The sequence below is a fragment of the Glandiceps talaboti genome, chromosome 6, assembly GCF_964340395.1.
Source record: "Glandiceps talaboti chromosome 6, keGlaTala1.1, whole genome shotgun sequence".
NCBI lineage: Eukaryota > Metazoa > Hemichordata > Enteropneusta > Spengelidae > Glandiceps > Glandiceps talaboti.
The window spans coordinates 20,338,428-20,357,848 of NC_135554.1; the positions used below are offsets into that span (position 1 = coordinate 20,338,428).

The following is a 19,421-nucleotide window of genomic DNA, read 5'->3' on the forward strand; positions in this document are numbered from 1 at the left end:
AATGATTGTGGTATATACAGAAAATGCTTTACTTTGGTGTTATGGGTTGTACTTTTACTTGGCACAAGCCATGTTATTGTCTTTGAACAGAAAGTATAGAATATATACCCTGGTTGTTCTGAGTCACTGGTTCTGCAGTTCTTGAAATACGAGTCCAAACATTCCAGAATGCCATTATTTTCCTGATTAGTCATAAATTATTCTTGAGGAGATATAACCATATTATTCCCCAATATTTTTCTTCATTCAGCTGGAAAATACTTGTGACCTAAGGGTTTGTCACTACTTGTCTAGTGACTCATAGTGACAAGGCCCCTTAGGTCACTCATATTTCCCTTGGGTGAATGAAGAAAAATACTGGGGAATAATATCTAATTATACATTCCGTAACCCAAATATACAATAGTCATATTCATCATCACGTAAGCACAGGGTTCTCTCAAGTCCTAAAAGAGTGTTGGTTGGTTAAACCAATACATGTATATATGGACTAGATATGAACAAAGCTGATCGACCCTGAAGAAACATAATTATAGCAGGAAAGTTAAAAGGCTTCAATGGACTATCAAAAAGTGTCCTTACCAAGGTAGAGATTGCTGTCATCTGCATTTAATCCGACTTGTGCACCAGCACTTTGACCTGAGTATCTGTACTGTGTTCCTGTCATATCCTGTACAGTAAACGTGAGTGACTGCCCAGACCTAAAAAATATATAATCAAATGGTTACAACTTGAGGACCTGGACTTTAACCTTGAGAATCTGTACTGACTGACGGCCCAGACCTGGAAAATATTAATGGAACTGTTACTATGGTTACAACTTGAGGACCTGAACTTTGACCTGAGTATCTGTACTGACTGATGGCCCAGACCTGGAAAATATTAATGGAACTGTTACTATGGTTACAACTTGAGGGCCTGGACTTTAACCTAAGAATCTGTAAAATTATTATTGTAAGCAACGAAATGCAAATGATGGACTAAACTATTACAAAATAATTATAATATCTTTTAAGAAAACACAATTTATTTATTCCCATATAAGTTTTCATTTTTTCAGTAAGTTACGTTGTGTTTTTCATTAACCTTCAGTGTATGCTCAGTAATATAAAATTAGATATGATTTTAGTGCTGTGTATTTACCTTTGTACGTTGATATTGTACCAGTTATTATTAACAACCTGAACTGTTGAGGCCACAGTTTCACCTGGTCCACTTCCTAGATTAAATCGGCATTCAAAACTACCATCTTTGATTCCCACTGAGATGAAGTCTGTGGTGACACCTTTACCATACCACAGTAGAAGACTGTCAGTAGAAACATCATCTACACGTATCACTAAACCAAATGAATTTACAGACACAGTACTGTGGGCAAAAAAAAAAGAGTAGAATTTAATGCTTACAATTTTCAGTGATTTGCTGACAGCTATGGTACCAAAGACAAGTTTCATTTGAAGGTATTCTCAAAAAGTCAGTCATCTCAAATAGTAGTAGTGATTTGGACTATAATGTACAGGTCTAAAGTTGGCATTTCACAAAGATCAAGAGAAGTATTACTGGTAATGTGACAGAACCCTGTGATGTGCATAAGTACCAGTGTGACATACAGTGGGTATTTGTGTGAGTGTTTTGTGGTGTTCTCTGTGGCCTAAGACTATTGGTAGAAGAGAATACTACAAAACCCTGTGATGTGGTGTGGTGTAAGTGCCAACATGACATACATGCAGCATTTTGTGATGTGCTCTGTGGCTTATATTAAGACTTCAGAGTAACTAGGGGTTCTTACCTTGCTATAGTCGATGCTGGATAAACCAGGTAACTGTATCCACTAAACTCAGGCCTACTAAAAGTCAAAGCTGAAAAACAGACATCAAAATAAAAATATTTCAGTGGCGTACATGTAGCTTCAGACAAAAGTGTAATAACACCAAACTGTAACCATATTATGGACATATCACCCACTGTCACTATTGCCTACAGGTTACTTAAAGCATAGAAGAGTACAGGATTTAAGGAGAACTGAAAACTGGAAGCAAAGTACAGAGATTTATGTTTCTTTTGTAGCATGCAAATGTAGTTACAAGTTATAGGTATATAATTATGGCCAACAAATTTCCACAGATTTCATTAAGGGACGATCGCACAAAGTCACACAAGCTCAATAAGTGAACTTTGTTCATTTAGACTGTACTGTGCGAACTTTGTTCATTTAGACTGTACTGTTTGTACATTTATCTGCACACATTTATCCCATTTTAGTACTACAGTACCTGTTTTAAAAGGTTTTTTTAAAAATTATGTTTAAATTATGTGGCACCTTACAATATTTGTTGTAATTATCATTATCGTTACTAAGGCATAATACAAGTATGGATTGTCAGGTAAACTTTGCAGACTTACCATCAGAGCATGTAGGTCCTGAGTACTGGAAGGTACATAGACATTGAGCCTGTCCAGTGTTGTCAGTATAACAGGTAGCTCCATTCTGACACTGTACATCTTGTGATCCACTACTACATGATGTTAACTCACATGTAGGACCTACAGTATGACAACAAATAAAAAATTCAAATTATAAAAAAAAAAAAATGTTCAAAGATTTCATCGCAATTGAAAATGAATTGAAAATCTTGCAAGAAATTGGCTCTGATGATGACTAAAGAATGACAAATTCCTTATCATTGTAATAGAACTTACAATAAACTTCAAGAAACTAAATTACAGCGCAATAACACGGACGGCATGAACTGGTTTTTGCTAAGCACGATTCTTCCTTCTGTTTCTCAAGTACAATTTAAGTATACTTAAAGTATATGTAAAGTATACTGTATCTACTTAGTTGGTCTCAATAATATTCTAATATACCTTAAGTATACTTTAAGTGTAGTGTCATGGTATGTCATAAAAGCTCTTATACCATTCTTATTCATCTATCATGACCTATCGGTACTGTGTCACTCATGCATTCAAAACAAAAGCCTATATTGTGTTTTTACTGAGGTAGAAAGTCGGATATCAAATGCCTTCTTAATATTTTACTGAAAGACATGCACACTTGGTGTTTTAGCTCTGTCCATATCACATGGTATATAACCTCACGATGATTTACATTTATACAATGCACAAGCCAAGTTATTATCTTAGAACAGAAAATATGGTTTGTATACCCTTGTCGTTCTACATTACAACAACCTATGTCTACGTCACTAGTTCTGCGGTGCTAGAAATATGAGTCAAACATTCCAAATCGCTGTTATTTCTCCTGATTTGTCATAATCTTCATTCAGCCAGAAAATACTCATGACTCAATGGTTTTCTCACTACTTGTTTAGCAACTCATTGTGACAAGGCCCCTTACGCCACTCGCATTTTCCTTGGCTGGATAAAGCAAAATATTACAGAATACTATCTAGTATTTGTTCCAACAAGTATGGGTGAATCTTTATAAACCGACTTGAAGGCTTTAAACGTCTTAAACTAATTGGAAAATAACTTAGCAAAAGTAAGTGATTTAACAGAGTAAGGGTTGTATGTACTTCGATGTGTTCAAATGACAAGTGACTTTACCTGTATATCCATCAGGACACTGACATCTATAGCCATTGGCTTCATTTTCATCTTCAATACACTGTGCTATTTCAGAACAGCTGGTAGGAAGGCAAACACTGGACGAACACGTTGACACACTCTTACCCTCACTAGCAAATGATAGATCCACAGTGAGTCCTTGGATTCTAAGGTTCCTTACACAACCAATATAACCTACATGCCAGGAGTTAAACAAAGCTTTGTTATTGAAGCAGGTAATTTAGAGAATACAAGTACATCTTTAATTTGTCCTTTTACATGTACATGTTCTCCACTGACTGAAAACAGCAACATATTATTGTACACTGTGTCATTTCAACTTTTGTTTCAATGTCAATGTGTTGTTTTTACTATGTACTGTACTGGTAAATCTGTGTGTGTATGTGTGTGTGTGTGTGTGTGTGTGTGTGTGTGTGTGTGTGTGTGTGTGTGTGTGTGTGTGTGTGTGTATGTGTGTGTGTATGCTACGAAACTCAGTAACAGAGGGAGAACAATCGAGCTAGTAAGTTCATAGTTTCAACACGTTGCATAATACTTGTAAAAAATAAATTTCTAAATTGTAAAAAATAAATTGTAAATTGTAAATAAAAAAAAACAAACCCTGAACCTATATCGCTCAGAAAAAGTTGTCCAGATATACACAAAGCCTAGATAAGTTGTGCAATGATAGTACATGTATAATAATTGGTTCAACATAAAGTAACATTGTATTACCTCTACTTATCTGAGCCATGGATGGTATATCCACTGTAGCTGGTACACCACCGATGTAGGTAATAACACCTAAACCTAACTCTACAGCACCACTGGCAGCTTGACCTACTGATGGTGTGTCTTCATTGTCCACAAACAGAACTCCTTCTAACTGGTTTCTATTGGCACGGATTGTGTGCCATTCATTCAATGATACTTCACTGTTACTTATCACCACAGCAGGACCTGCACCAACTGGGAACAAATACACACATGATGAACACTCAGTGTTTTCTTATTTCAAACCTGTAGTACCTATTAGTATGTACTATTCATTTATTTAAAGACCAGTGGTTGCCAGTCACACATGTCCAGGTGAAGGGACTCTTAGTCTTACCCATACATGCTGACCATCATGTCAAATTTGGCTTACGTGTATGATGTCAAGAATTCACTAGTGATTTGGGAGAGAAGTTTTTGGTATGTCATGTAAATTTCTACTCAGAAAGTTAAACATAGTTTTCTTTCGGGTTTACCTTTCAGATTTCCATTGACAGAAAAATATGTATATCAATCTTTTTTGTGCACCAAATAGAAAATTACAAAATACCCCCCCCCCCCCCCCAAAAAAAAAAAGTCTTAGTATTGCTTCTGCATTATTTTCAGTGTGCGATCCGAGACATGCATGTGTGAATCGGACAAATGATGTGCTTTGAAAATTTTTTATAAATTAATTCTAAATAGCAGATACCATTAACCAATATCAAGCAAACTTCAATAGAAATTGTCCTTGATGTAACTCATGTGGAAACATTAAGAGATTGCCAATAACTTACCTGTCCCCAAACTAAATACAAAGTAAACTCTTCCTTGAAGGAGTCCAACACCAATGAAGTCACTGTATAAACTGTTCCATAGGAGTATACCATTATTATTGGAGGGTTTGAAGTCCAGTACAATGTCTGTTACAGAATTCATTGTCATGATATACCTGAATCCAAGGTATGAGTCACCACTGAACAACGGATTTGTTATACTTTCCACTGCAAAGAAAAATAGTCATTGACAAAATTATATTTTTGTCAAATCTGTATATGTATAGAAAGTATTCATGTTTTCCTGTTTGCTGGGTTTTGATATCAGGTATCATATTGCTACTAGTGAATCTGTTTCATTTAAACTCATAAGTAAAACAACAAGTTTAATACTGAACATGTGGTCTGATAGCACATACCTGTATCACAGCACCCCCAGTGCTACATACGTAGAATCGTAGAATCTGACAGTGTTATACATACCTGTATCACAGCGGTCCCCAGTCCATCCAATGCTACACACACACTCAAATGTAGTATCTGATAGTGTAACACATTCACCATCATTTTGACAAGGAGCAGATGAACATGGTGATGTAGAACAGTATCCAACATTAGTACCATCCAGAGATTCCTGCCAATTCACTGAATCCATTGTACTGCCACCAACCTATAGAAAATACAGTGCAATATGCTTAGATTTGACCAAAACACAATTTGTGACACCTATGGTCTGTATACATACAGGCACTCATACCAATTTGTTCATGTACACCCACAACCACACACATCTACCCAACCTCCACATACACTCTGCCACAGACATATGTATGTACACACATACATCAATCACCACAAAACACACACATGACCATATGTATGCATACATGCAGACAAAGAGTCTTAGACATAGACAGACAGACAGACAGACAGACAGATAGACAGACATACACACACATATACAGACATAGACACAGACACAGACACACACACACAGACACACACACACACACACACACACACACACACACACACACACACAGACACACACACACACACACACACACACACACACACACCACGTCTGACTTTCCTCAAATAGATTTTTTTGGAGGGTTATAGTAAGTGAGAATGCATAACAGACCACCTGCTGACTACTACAGTATAAATATTTTTAATTCAAGGGTGGTCAACTGCCTAAATTATTACTTTTGCAATTGAAAAAAAAGTCATCCCATTTACATAAAGTTGCCAGATATGACTAGCATACCTGTAAATCCTGCAGGCAGCCTTGATATCCAGTGAAAAATCCAACATCAGTTTTCAGGTCACTAAAGTTAGGCACACCTCCAATATACAACGAAGTGACATCTAATCCTACAGCTAGCCCCTCAGCTCGTCCAGAGAATGACTGACTTTCCACTTGTAAAGTGGCAAACTTGCCAGTACGTACAACCACCACATTGTGCCACTGATTCAATGCTACAGGGTAGCTGGTAACACGCCCTGTCAATGCACCTGGACAATAAAAACAAAGTAAAATCAAAAGTGAACAATGAGGGACATCTAAACACAAAAAATTGCTATCATGTTCAGTAGTCATAATATTGTCATAATTTATATGCGCCAATAATCATAATTAGGAAACTATTTGTGCAAATTGTTGATTTTTTTTTTAAATCTGTAATTCCCTGAAATTTTGTTGGACTTTTTGCCCACAATTTTTTTGACAAAAAAAAATAACAATTCGAAATCAGAGCAACTGCGAGTCTATTCGTTTCAACATTAAAATTTACCTAAGTTCATTCTAACTTGAATTCTTCTTTCTATCATACCAATGGACAAGAAGTCACCAGCTGGGCTTTGACTTTGAACTAGATACAATATCAAGCCATCGTCACCAGTAGGTCGCAATCTAAAACTGATTGACGTCTGTTCTTGTAGATTAGGTGGTGGAATGAACCTCATGTAGGAATCACCTAAAAACTCTGGTATGATGGCTGACAAATCTGAAAACAAGAAAAAAAGAAATTCCAATACAGATTTATATTAACCATGAGGTTGTACAGGTAAAAAAAATGATATTCTGAAATACGATAATTTTGTTGTAAAGCTCACACAATGAAACAAATATGCAATTGAAATTATCAAGTACTTGGGACATTTGTTAGAATACAGGACATTTTGGCAAACAAGAATAACTATGCTGTTGAGGAATATAACATTGATGCATTGCCTATCACTATCACCCATTTTTTCTAAATGATGTATCCCTATCCAGTGAATTCCATGTTACTGGATGCTGGTTTTACAAATTACCACCTACCCCTAACCCATCCATCACCCACCCCACCATAACCACCACCAAGTTTAAATTTCACCCATCATTTGATAAGCCAAGAGCTTTCAACTTAAAACAGTCAGTCTTATTTACTCTATGATCTTGTTTCATATTTTTCGCTGGGGAATATTTTAAACCTCAGACAAGCCTATGTGGAATTATAGCAAACATGTACACAAGGGAAGACTTTAACAACAAACAATTGTCAAATATTCAGCCATTTCGGCAAACATTTCATTTTCATTTTGCTATAGAAGTTTTTTCTCTCCTTCTTGTGGACAATTTTGATATTTTTAATGAGTAAATATATTTGTTGCATCTACCTTGATCCTGATCACAATATTGACCAGTCCTATCAAAGGGACACACACACGTGTACCCTTCAGATGTTGATGTACAAGTAGAACCAGATGTACATAAGTTGTTATCACAATGATTGGTGACTTGATCACAATCAAATCCACTGTATCCAGACAAACACTGACAACTGTAGGATCCAGGCTGTGGATAACATGTTCCTCCATTCTGACAGGGACTAGCTTCACATAGATCTGCATCACAGTGAGCTACGTTGACACCACTCAAGGCCTCCAGGGTGTTGAAACTGTGAAGGAGAAAACAGAGCAACAATATTACTTATACATGCTGTTGTCTGCAAAGATATTGGATGGCTTACGCAGGTTATAACACACAAGCAGTTCAAAGTTTTTTTCATCGTTGAGCTTTGATCTGTCTTCGTCTATAATCCTCATCAGAATGACAAATTCCATAGTTACAGCTGACCACTAGGTGGCAGTATAATCTGTCTTGGTTGACAATCCTCATCAGTATGACAAATTCCATAGTTCCAGCTGACCACTAGGTGGCAGTATAATCTGTCTTGGTTGACAATCCTCATCAGCATGACAAATTCCATAGTTACAGCTAACCATTTTGAACAGCTTGTGTGTTGTACCTGTGAAAGTCATTTGATCTACCAACCTGGTAAACATTAGATGTTGGATGTTGTAACTGTGCAAATGTTAAAAAAAATTATCTTTACATATTGAAACTACAAACATTACACTAACAAATACCACTAATGTATCAATATGTCAGTATAGAACTTGATACTGGAGTCCGTTATAAAATATAGTCCCTTCAAACCAGATTGATGAGCTCAAATATCTTGATAACTAAAACAGAACCTGCCAATCACATATGTTGATACAGGACAACACTAGATGACCAATCATATGTCCTGGGACAAATCAACAGAGAACCAGCCAATCAAGTATGTTGATACAATACAACTATTTTTACCTGTATTCATAGTCCTGGATGGTTAATTCTAAGATACAGCCATAAAATCCTGTACCGATGTTAGCTCTCTGTGAGGGCACTGTGTAATCATCAATACCACCCAAGTAGACTTCTGGTTTAACATTCAGGGACGTTAGAACACCTCCAGCACTGCCAACCTTGGGACTGTAAAGACATAAAATATCATTTCATCCTCTAACTTCTGAATTATGAATGTTTTGAGCTGTAGCGAAAGTCTATTTATTCATTTATTGAATCCTTTTGGATCAGGGAAGCACTAAGTATGTTTGGAGAAGTTGCCAACTATAAAACAGTTAGAAAACTTTCTTTAGACAGAATGTATTAATAACTATTTATTCAATGGAGAATATATCGTTCATGGTTCAAAGAATCACTTGGATAATAAAATATAGTTACTTTGGAACAGTAAGTTTGAGAGAGACATTAACACTGACTTATTACATCACTGCATGGTCAAGGTTTGTACTAGGCAGATCAAAACGTCACATTCATTTCTAACTTACTGTTCTACAGTAACTATATTTTACTGTCCTATTTTCATTCAATAATATTTTCACAACAACATTCTTGATGAAAAAGATTCCAGGGACTGCTTATTGTCAATCTCTAATTTCAAATCATTTTCAACTATAGACATGACTTCCTGTCCTGAATTGCATAAATCTACAACACTTTTACATCATAACATTTTGGCAACCATCCAAACCAATGTCACCATAAGATTATTGGTAACCATTCAGATTTCAGATTTTGCAGCCATCAAATAATTGCCTCAAAGTTTGCACTGACCTTTGACCTTCCACTGTTAAGGTACAGGTCAGACCATTTCTATCAATAGTGACTGTGGTCCATGTACTGAGTTGGATTGGGTCACTTGTAACACGACCAGTACTACCACCTAAAACACAAACAGTAAATTACTGTCATTTATGAAAATAATATTGATAAGCAATGCGAATGACCAGTAACCTTTCATTATGTGTTGTGAATAGCTGACATCTTCAATAATTTTACTGGGGGGGAAAACTTTTCTGATGTGGACCAGCAATTGGTCATTTCACAATTTAAGCTACGACAGCATTGATACCACTAACCACGAGCGTCATTTGGTGATCTGGGCTGAACTGCAAAAAGTGAACAAATATGAATCTATAACAATTTAGCCTTGGCATATAATGTACAACAAAAGTGAAAGGACGTTTTCCACATGTAAAAGAAATGTAGAATGTACACTGAACTCAATGGCTGTCATAGAAATTATGTAAAACAAATGAACATCATAAGTTGAAAGGTCATCTTACCAAGGTTGTATTCAAATTCAACTTGACTCTCCACCAATGACAAGGCAAAGAAATCTCCCAGTATGTTGTCTTGGCGACTGAACATCAACAAACCATCAGGTTGCTCACTTCGGAATTTGAGAACTATGTATAAAGTATCCAATACACTGGCATTTCCTGGCAAGGCAAACTTGATGAAGGATTCCCCATTAAATGCTGGAACGCTGAAAGATACCGCTGTACAAGTAAAAGAAAGATAAAAAAGAGTGTCACATTTAGAACATAGGACAGTTAAGGCTGAAGGGACACCAGTCAGAAAATCATGTTTTTAATGTTAAGTAAGATTTTGTTTGAAAAGCTTCTTTTTGTTCTTTATGTTAACATATCTGTAATGATTTAATGACCTAGTCTATTTTGGCTTCGACAACCGCCACAATGTGTCAGTTGTCTTAGTCTTTGGTCATCACTAAGTGGCACTATGTACATAGCTTTTCATATAAAGTAAAATGGCAAAGTTGAACTGTGATATTCTTAATATAACAGTTGCACATGAATTTTGTGTCTTTTATACCAATGGAAATAAATTTCACAGAGATATACTGATGTGTGATTACTATCACCGTTGTCAACTCACAAAGAAAATTGCAACTATTTCACAGCATTCATGGGGAGGGGGGTGGGAGCAATTGGCCTCTGTTTTTCTAGTAAGCACTTTTTGCAAGCTGTATTCCATGACAGCACAATAGATTTGTGGTCATTACCTAGCTGTATAAATTCAATCATTCAGTCTATCTACAGACACTGTCTGATCATCAGAAATGGTGTAGTACTGAGACCACTACTAATGTAAGATAAACCATTGATGACAAAGGAAACAGGTTCTAAGATGTGAACCAACACCATTATCACCGTACAGTTACAGCTTTCATAGGACGCCAACCAAAGATATTATGGCACAGTATGCCTTTACATAGCAGGAGATGCAGGAAATGGTACGGTTTCATAACAGAGTTATTATAGTAGAACTGTGAATTGGATTATCTGTACTTTTAAAGGGGAAACTCAAACAGGGAATTATTTAGAATAATAGCTGACATGTTTATAAAAAAAAAATACAAAAATGTGTTTGGCTGGAAAACTTGGTTCACAGCTAAAAATGTAGAGTAATTGTCTAATCCCTACAGACCTACTGTTTGTGAGTTGCCCCTTTAAAACACAGTCTAGTAAAGTCTAGCAAGTCAAGTATAAGGTAATTTAACTTTGCCCAACTTCCTTTATGATGACATTTATACATTTCAAAAACATGTACTATAGAAAAATGTACTACAGAAGTATGCTAATTAAAACTCTTCTCCTCTACAGGGGTATTAAAAATTGGTATAAAATTTACAACTTGACATGTGTACTACTTTAGTACATGAGCTATTCACAATGCCCCGGGTATTAGAACTAAAATAAGTGGTATACTAACATAGTTACTGAAAGGATAGTTACTGCGAAACATATAGTTACACCTTTCTTTTATGTATCAAAAACCTTCACCATTTTAACCCAAGATAGCAAGGGGTATGATGCTATTTTAGCAGCTGTATTGTTCACCTTCATATTAGGACTAGCTAGTGAAATGAAACCATTAAATGAATAAATTATGGCTAGGTAAAAAAATATATGCAACTGAAAAATGATTACCTTGAGCAGTGATGTACTATATGAATAGAGTCACTCAAAGAATAACAATTAGAATGAAATATCAAACTTTATATTACAAGTGACCAGTGAAAATATTTACAAAGCAATGATGAATGCACCTTATATGTATAAGTTAAGTAAGAACAGTTATTGTGATGATGATGATGACTAATCTGTGCAGGTGATATAGTTACAAATAAATTAAAACTTTGCCCTAAGCTAAAATAATTAGATAAATCCTAGCTTTCAATTTTGGGTCTTCTTCACGGATGAGAAGTCAAGAGTTTTAGGCATTCTTGACTTCAAAAGATTGTTCCAGACAAGAGGTAAATTGTAACTGCCCCATTAGAATGCATGCTTCAAATTCAATATAAATTGGTACATACATTTTCCATACCTAAGCGGATCGGTCCTGAAAATATTATCGATCTAGCTTTTAGTTTTAATAAGATATTGGCTTTTTTCGGTTGTCTGACTTTGTATATTGTCACACATTTGTAATCACCTTGACTTCACATCCTTGAAGACAACCCAAGGACTTAAGATTGACAGCTAGGATTTACAACATTTGATGTTTGAATTCATTTGTAAGAAGTTATATTGTTCTGATAACATGCATGGTAATAGCATGAATTGATGATTTACAAGGGGAGCCATTTCCTTTTTTTCATATTTGTTGCTTGGTTGTTGTTTTTTTACATTTCCTACATCTTTATAGTGGTACTTTGAGTTCAATTATGGCACACAAGACAATCAACATCATTATTTACAAAGTAAATCACATAAATCAACATGTAAGTATTCACTCTATTTCTACAAATTTGGCAATAATTTTCATTTAAGGATGGAATGGTAAACTGAGGTAGGGATACATACAAGTATCAAAACTGCATATATTTGTCATATTGACCTTACAGAACAGTGTTAAAGCTGCCCATAAAAATATGGAATGCACCAACATAGTTATGAAAGATACAATGAATTATAATAAAAAAAAGAAATACCCTGCAGTAAAGTTACACAAAAAAAACATGAATACATGTGATGAGAAGCAGAAAATTACAAAACAAAACACAAAACAAACTGAACCAATATCAAGACATGCTTCAAAACTATTCAGGAAATGTAAGCATTAATCACTTGCCTGGGAATATATTAACTAAATCATCAGTTGCATATACAGAGTCAAAGCGCTAACTGAAACTGTGATCACTTTTGATTAATTGTTCTACAACGTAACTGTATACAACTAAGAGTTGACTTATTCTTTATGTGAGTTTTATACACACTAGATCATGTTACTTATTAATTCTCAAATAAGTATAAATTATCCTTGAGATCTCAGGCAGGGTTTTTGTTGCTATGCTGGGAAAGTGCCATATAGACAAACCAGATGCTAAATGAATCACACTCCTTCAACATGGAGACAAATGTCAGCTCCTTCCCATCACCAAGTAGAAATCTCAAACTTAAGCTCTTTAATTAATATTCATATTATGTAAATATATTTACGTTTCTATGACTTCCAATTCTCTTGATTTATGGCATCTCATCCAGTATACTAAACTCCCCAATCTCATCCCGTCTCAAAACACGACGTACTTTCACACTATTACTAGTTATACTTGCCTCAGTTCTCTTAAACGCTATAAAATTGTCATTAGAAAGAACATCATTTTCAAAAGTATAAGCAAAGTTTGTGGTATCCGTAGTGTCAGTATTTGACTGAATCTCCTCTCCATTGTGGTTGAGTACTCTAGCTTCATCAAATGATGGAAATCCCTCCCTATTCTGGGCAATTACTCTTCTACATGTACAATGGTATATGAGAATGACAGCAAAGAAGATGAAGATGACAGCAATTGTCCCACACAGTGCAGCAATGAAGGCAGTGGAATAAGACATGGCTGGAGATGAAGATGGTGGAGACGTTGTCATGGTAACACCATCATCTCCTGTCAGAGAAGTCCAAATATGGTAGATAGCCTAAGCCCATAGATAATAGTAACAGACTGGTACATGTAAAGACTATTGCTTCACACTGGCTATGATTTTGGTTTTGATGGGATTGGAGGGGGGAGATGAAAGGCACAACCAGTTTATATGGTGAACAGTGTTTGACATGTAAAGGGATTAACTATCTTTTGACATCCTTGAACTTCTGCTGTTTTAATCATTAACACCAGGCGATGACTGACTATTTGCCAGCCATGTCTAGAAGTCAGTGGAACAGTATCAACAACACCATACATATTAGTTGTTTTGGGTATAATGTATATGCATTATATTGCATTTACAGTGGCAAAATAAAAGGTAGCATTCACGTATTCACATTGGGTAATCACATTCACATTCAGTAATTATATTCATATTGAGTACTCATATTCATGAGATTTATAATCACGATTACTGATATGAAAATAAGAATCATCAGTACTCCCAAACTGCAAAACATGCATGGATGTGCCACCCTGGGGTACACATGGGGTACACCTTACAATACTGCATGGTGACCACAATTTCAATCTGTAAAACTGTAACCTTTCAAATCTACTGATATAAGAGGTATACAACTATCAAAGTGACAGCACCTGTCAGTATATTGTCAGAACTGGTATTACTACAAGCAAGTTGATACCTACTACCAGTAGTCTAACTCTGCTACTTTTACACTCAAATTAATAGTCTAATTCTATATTCACAATTTTTGATCAGGTCCTCACCATACAATGTTGTCTCCCCGAGATATTTTCTCAAGTAGGGATGGCCACTTTAGCAGTTGTATGTTTGGGACAGAGAAAGTGTATTTCCTCTGACAAGTTTCTAACAATGGAAAACCAAGTGATGGTCTCTAGAGTCTGCCAGTGATTTTTCTTATGTATTTTTATTACACAGGGGTGAAAGCCCTGAGAAGTAAATACAATTGTCAAATTTCAGTTACCGTACTCACAAAATACAAGGGGATATGGCTAAGTGTTGAGGGAGAACACTGCATGTTACAGCTATTAAATCTGGCAAGTATACATTGTCATTCACATATTGCAATACAATTTGCATATATAAACAACTTTGAAATCTGTGCTTTTCTAAAGAGGGAAGGCAGCATATACAGTGTAAACTGACAAGAATACTACATAAAGATCACCCTTAACAACCATGTAATTTCTAGAGTAGGGCAAGATTGTTGATTTAGTGTACCTGTGTATGGCATTACTTACTTAGTCTAGACTAAGCACAGTTTATCAATTGGTGAAATGAAATTCCAGAGAGCACACTGCTCTCAAAATATTCACCCATGCCAATTCAACCAACTATTTTCAATGTACATGTGCTACAGTGACTTTAAATTTACAGCCCCATCTGTAGACTGTAAGATATATTCTGTTGTTAAAGGCCTACCAGGCTTCTAAACCACATGTCAGTGGTAGCTGATAGTGTGGCATGAATGTTGTATCTTACATCCAAAATGTAGTACTTTATTTTAGCCTATATATAGCTAATCAGAGAATACCAGCCACAGTAGGATATGTTTACTTACCAATTTCACAGAGTGGTCCTGAGTAACCTAGAGGACATCTACAGCTGGTTGCTACTCCAGTCACAATACATGTACCACCATGTTGGCAGGGATTGTTTTCACAGACAGATATCTCACAGTCCTGACCAGAATAGCCACTAAAGCAATCACAGTAATACTCACTGCCACCCTTGTAAATCAAAGAATATATTGTCATTAATCATTTACACTCTATGTATTAATTGCTTCAAAGTAGCTGTTGGCATGTCCTCATTGAAGTTTGGATCATAGTAACGATTCTTTTTGAATGATGTATGATGTAATGTTCATTTATAGAGACTCAAACTAAAACAAGCACTGAACATGGTTATCACATTTTTCAAACTAAGTTGGTGTTTGATTATTACAGCTACTCCATAACACTTGGCTTTATAGATTTTTTCAACTTACCTGTTCTACACACTATCCTCGGCTGTCACATTCACACACTGACAAAACAGTTGCCAACATCCACACACCCTGCCTCCATCCCTACCCCTAGGTATCAAACTACAGTTGTATTTAGCTTAGCTGTTCCACACACTCTCCTCTGCTTTTACATGTAGTCTATCAGTTGACAAACACTGACCAAACAGTTGCCAACATCCACACGCCCAGCCCCACCCCTAAGTATCAAACTACATTATTCAACCTACCTGTTCCATACACTTTCCTCTGCTATCAACCCAGTTGAACCCACACTGACAAAACAGTTGCAAACATCCACGCAACCTACCTACCCCCCCCCCCCCCCCATCCCCAGGTATCAAACTATTTAACTTACCTGTTCTACACACTCTCCTCTGCTATTACAGTCTACCAACTCACACATACTGACAGGACAGTTGCCAACATTCATGCCGCCAAGGTAGTCTGAAGTGAGATCCACAGATTGACTGGCTAGTAGTAAGTCATTGATGCAGCCATTGAAGTTTCCATCACCAAGAGATGTCACTCCCTGCAATAAAGCAAACAAAGTCAGTTTGACATAAAAAAAACATATTAGGAACAGGAACAATGCCAGAATTCTCTTTCTCATGACATATCCGCTATACTATATGTGCTAGAATCAGAAGACAAAATTATCAACAATGGCAGTGCTGCATCGGAAATGGACCAAGCTGGGTCATGTGATTTTCAGTGATTACTTATCATGTCACTGTGACTATACTTGACTTGAATTCAACTTCTCCACATATTTTGGTGGTAACAGGACCAGTGTATTATATAAATTGTATGGCCCATACTTACAGCAGGTACTCCACCAAGATAGACTGTACATATTCCAGCAATGACAGGGCCAGTATACTGAGATACTGTATTATCTGTCTGCCCTATTGTCATTAGAATTGCACCACTACCCTGCTCTATACTAACAGCATGGAACACACCATCAGCATAGCTTTGTTGACTGCTTAGCTGTACGACTTGATTGGTACCAACTTTCATTTGGAATTCAACATGACCATCTTGTAGGTATACTGCCAAGTAGTCATCTGAAGGGAGTTAATGGAAAATGACAAAGTGTTAGTGATGTAATATGAAAGGTTAAACTACTTTGAGTACAGATTTGGTGTATTTTCAATGGTTAATACAGTGATCATTTTGGATTCTAATATGACCAAAGTTTGATGTCATTTTGACCTCTACTGCAAAAGTTTGTATGGTGGTGACCTTGGGATTTTTTTCTTGCGAGGATGGGTTTTAGTTTTAGGAACGAAGGAATAGTTACACTTTCTTATTTTGTCAGATAACATCAACTTACCATTTGCTGACTGAGGTACAACATAGAGTAAAATACCATTCTGAGTTGATGTCTTGAATGAGATGATAACACTCAGTGTACCAAAGAATGCATGGTTATATTGTAAGTAACTTAAAGCTTCAAAGGATGGAATCTGAATATCAATGCCTGAAAACAATAAAAATACAGGAAAATATGAAAATCAAACAACACTTTGATTATACAGAAATAAGGAGAAACTGAACTGGCCCAAAGGCAAAGGATACCCATCTTTGTCCTTTTTTGGTAAATATACAAGTGTAATATTTTTGAAAGTTGTAAATTTTATTTACGACCCTAAAATTAGTGGTTGTACTAGTATTTAAGTCAATGGGGGGGGGGGGGGGGGGGGGCAATAAGTACAGCAGACAACCAAATTTACTGCAATGAGTTCATTCCATGTTTTTATGATACAAAGGACAATTAATTAAGTCTGCAGCTGCAATAACTAGTATTATAACCATTGACAGATTTCAGAATTTGAAGCGTATGGACTTTCAGATCTGTTTTGGCCAAACACTCCCTACTATGTTGTTACTATGGACATGGTCTCGGTTGCTATATAGATATACTTACTGAGTTCACAGTAGGTTCCTGTAAGACCTACAGGACACAGACATTGGTAATCACTTGTACTGGTGGGAATACACTCAGCATTACTTCGACATAGATTTCCAAGACATGGGTTGAATTGACACCGATTACCAGAGTACGGGGCAGGACAATCACAACTATAGCCATCAACCTATTTGAAATTTATAAACAATTCAACAGTTAAAGAAGATGCGTTTCCCATTCTTGATGATTGTATTATTGTTGGTTTTACCCCAAGATTATCATAAAAAAATTGCAAAAAATTTATTATTATCATGATCATATTAAATTCAATAAATCTTGTATTTCTTTATTTTCACCATGAATGTAATTATAGTAAAAACATACACTAACAGACACTAGAGGTACCGGTAACTGATTATTTCGGCAACTGAACATTTTGGCACTAGACCTTTCAGCCTTACCTCTGGACATTTTGGCACTGTACCCAGGACAGTTAGGGTTAGAGTTAGTATTAGCATTAGCGGTAGTTTCTGAAAGAAGTACCACAACATTTTAATTCATAGTGCCGATTTGTCTTGGGTAGTGGTACCAAATCATCTTGCACAGTGGTGCCGAAACATCTTGGGTAGTGGTGCCAAAACATCCAAAGTGGTGCCGAAATGTCTATGGCCGAAATAGTTAGGTGCTGAAATATCTAGAAAGCTACGTACCATGATGGTGAAGACCATGACAAATAGCTGTGACAGATCTAATGAGACATCATGTCCCACCTCATGAATAAACATTACCTCAAATCTGAAACAATAACACTTTAATACTGACCACATCAGTACAGGTTCCGCCATTAAAACATGGAGTTGATGTACATTCATTGATATTGACATCACAGTCATAACCAGTAAAACCTGACGTACATGTACACACATAACCCTGGGCAGTAAATACATTGACATCACATTGGCCACCATTCTGACATGGATTATCTGAAAACACACACAGTGTTGAACAGTTAGATGTGCAAGGATCTCAGTCCTAAAACATTGATACGACACTAGTAATCCATCCTTCATTTTACTAAGATAAATATAGATAGGCACAATTTAAATCTACCGTTCTTCAATGTGGTAGATTACACAAGTGGGTGATAGTGGTTCCTCTGTTGTGCAATTCTAATCACCCTGTGATCAACATAGTGTAAACATTGGAAGTAATGAAACAGTACATCACGTTCATGAAACTCTAAATCCCTACTGAGACTAATAATTAACATCCATCCAATAGCATATCACTGTGTTGTATCAACATGTTGCGACAATAGTTTCAGTTTGTGTCTTATCTGTATTGAAAAACGAAGTGTTTACGTAATATCCATAAGTCCCTGTCCCGGACTTCGACTGGCGGGGACTAAAAACGAAGTGTTTATGTAATATTGACTAGGTAAAATAATGTCTCAAGTTAGCACATGTCCCTTTAAAGTGGCCACATGGAAAACAAACGGGTATTAATTTGGATTTTTTAACTCATAAAACAACTTTACTATTATGTTTTCCTTCCTGAAAAAACAACATATACCAAGTCCTTGTTTGTAACTCAATAAATTGCCAATATTTTAAAAACATGACTGTAAAATGTTTGTTCTTGTAACAAACTTTTTAGGCACTTTCTAGTTTTTTGCAATTTCATGAGTTACAAACAAGGACTTGATATATGTTGTTTCACATTGTTTTTTCAAGTAGGAAAACATATTAGAGTTGTTTTATGAATTAAAAAAATCCAAAATAATTCCAAATTT

At 36.0% G+C, this 19,421-nt stretch overlaps 1 protein-coding gene across 1 annotated transcript in view; it reads right to left on the reverse strand.

Annotated features, from left to right (window-relative positions):
* LOC144436940 (uncharacterized) overlaps window positions 1-19,421 on the reverse strand; it is a 44,587-nt gene that overhangs the window by 4,586 nt on the left and 20,580 nt on the right. The window contains exons 19-38 of the mRNA XM_078125807.1: window positions 18,452-18,612; window positions 17,648-17,816; window positions 17,054-17,200; window positions 16,540-16,784; window positions 16,073-16,246; window positions 15,271-15,439; window positions 10,065-10,280; window positions 9,553-9,661; window positions 8,743-8,907; window positions 7,764-8,044; window positions 6,896-7,108; window positions 6,370-6,617; window positions 5,583-5,769; window positions 5,121-5,327; window positions 4,306-4,539; window positions 3,571-3,765; window positions 2,404-2,544; window positions 1,790-1,859; window positions 1,144-1,368; window positions 583-701 (exon numbers count right to left, since the gene is read on the reverse strand). Coding sequence (XP_077981933.1) covers window positions 583-701; window positions 1,144-1,368; window positions 1,790-1,859; window positions 2,404-2,544; window positions 3,571-3,765; window positions 4,306-4,539; window positions 5,121-5,327; window positions 5,583-5,769; window positions 6,370-6,617; window positions 6,896-7,108; window positions 7,764-8,044; window positions 8,743-8,907; window positions 9,553-9,661; window positions 10,065-10,280; window positions 15,271-15,439; window positions 16,073-16,246; window positions 16,540-16,784; window positions 17,054-17,200; window positions 17,648-17,816; window positions 18,452-18,612 — 3,675 coding nt within the window. The remainder of the gene's footprint in view (window positions 1-582; window positions 702-1,143; window positions 1,369-1,789; window positions 1,860-2,403; window positions 2,545-3,570; window positions 3,766-4,305; window positions 4,540-5,120; window positions 5,328-5,582; window positions 5,770-6,369; window positions 6,618-6,895; window positions 7,109-7,763; window positions 8,045-8,742; window positions 8,908-9,552; window positions 9,662-10,064; window positions 10,281-15,270; window positions 15,440-16,072; window positions 16,247-16,539; window positions 16,785-17,053; window positions 17,201-17,647; window positions 17,817-18,451; window positions 18,613-19,421) is intronic.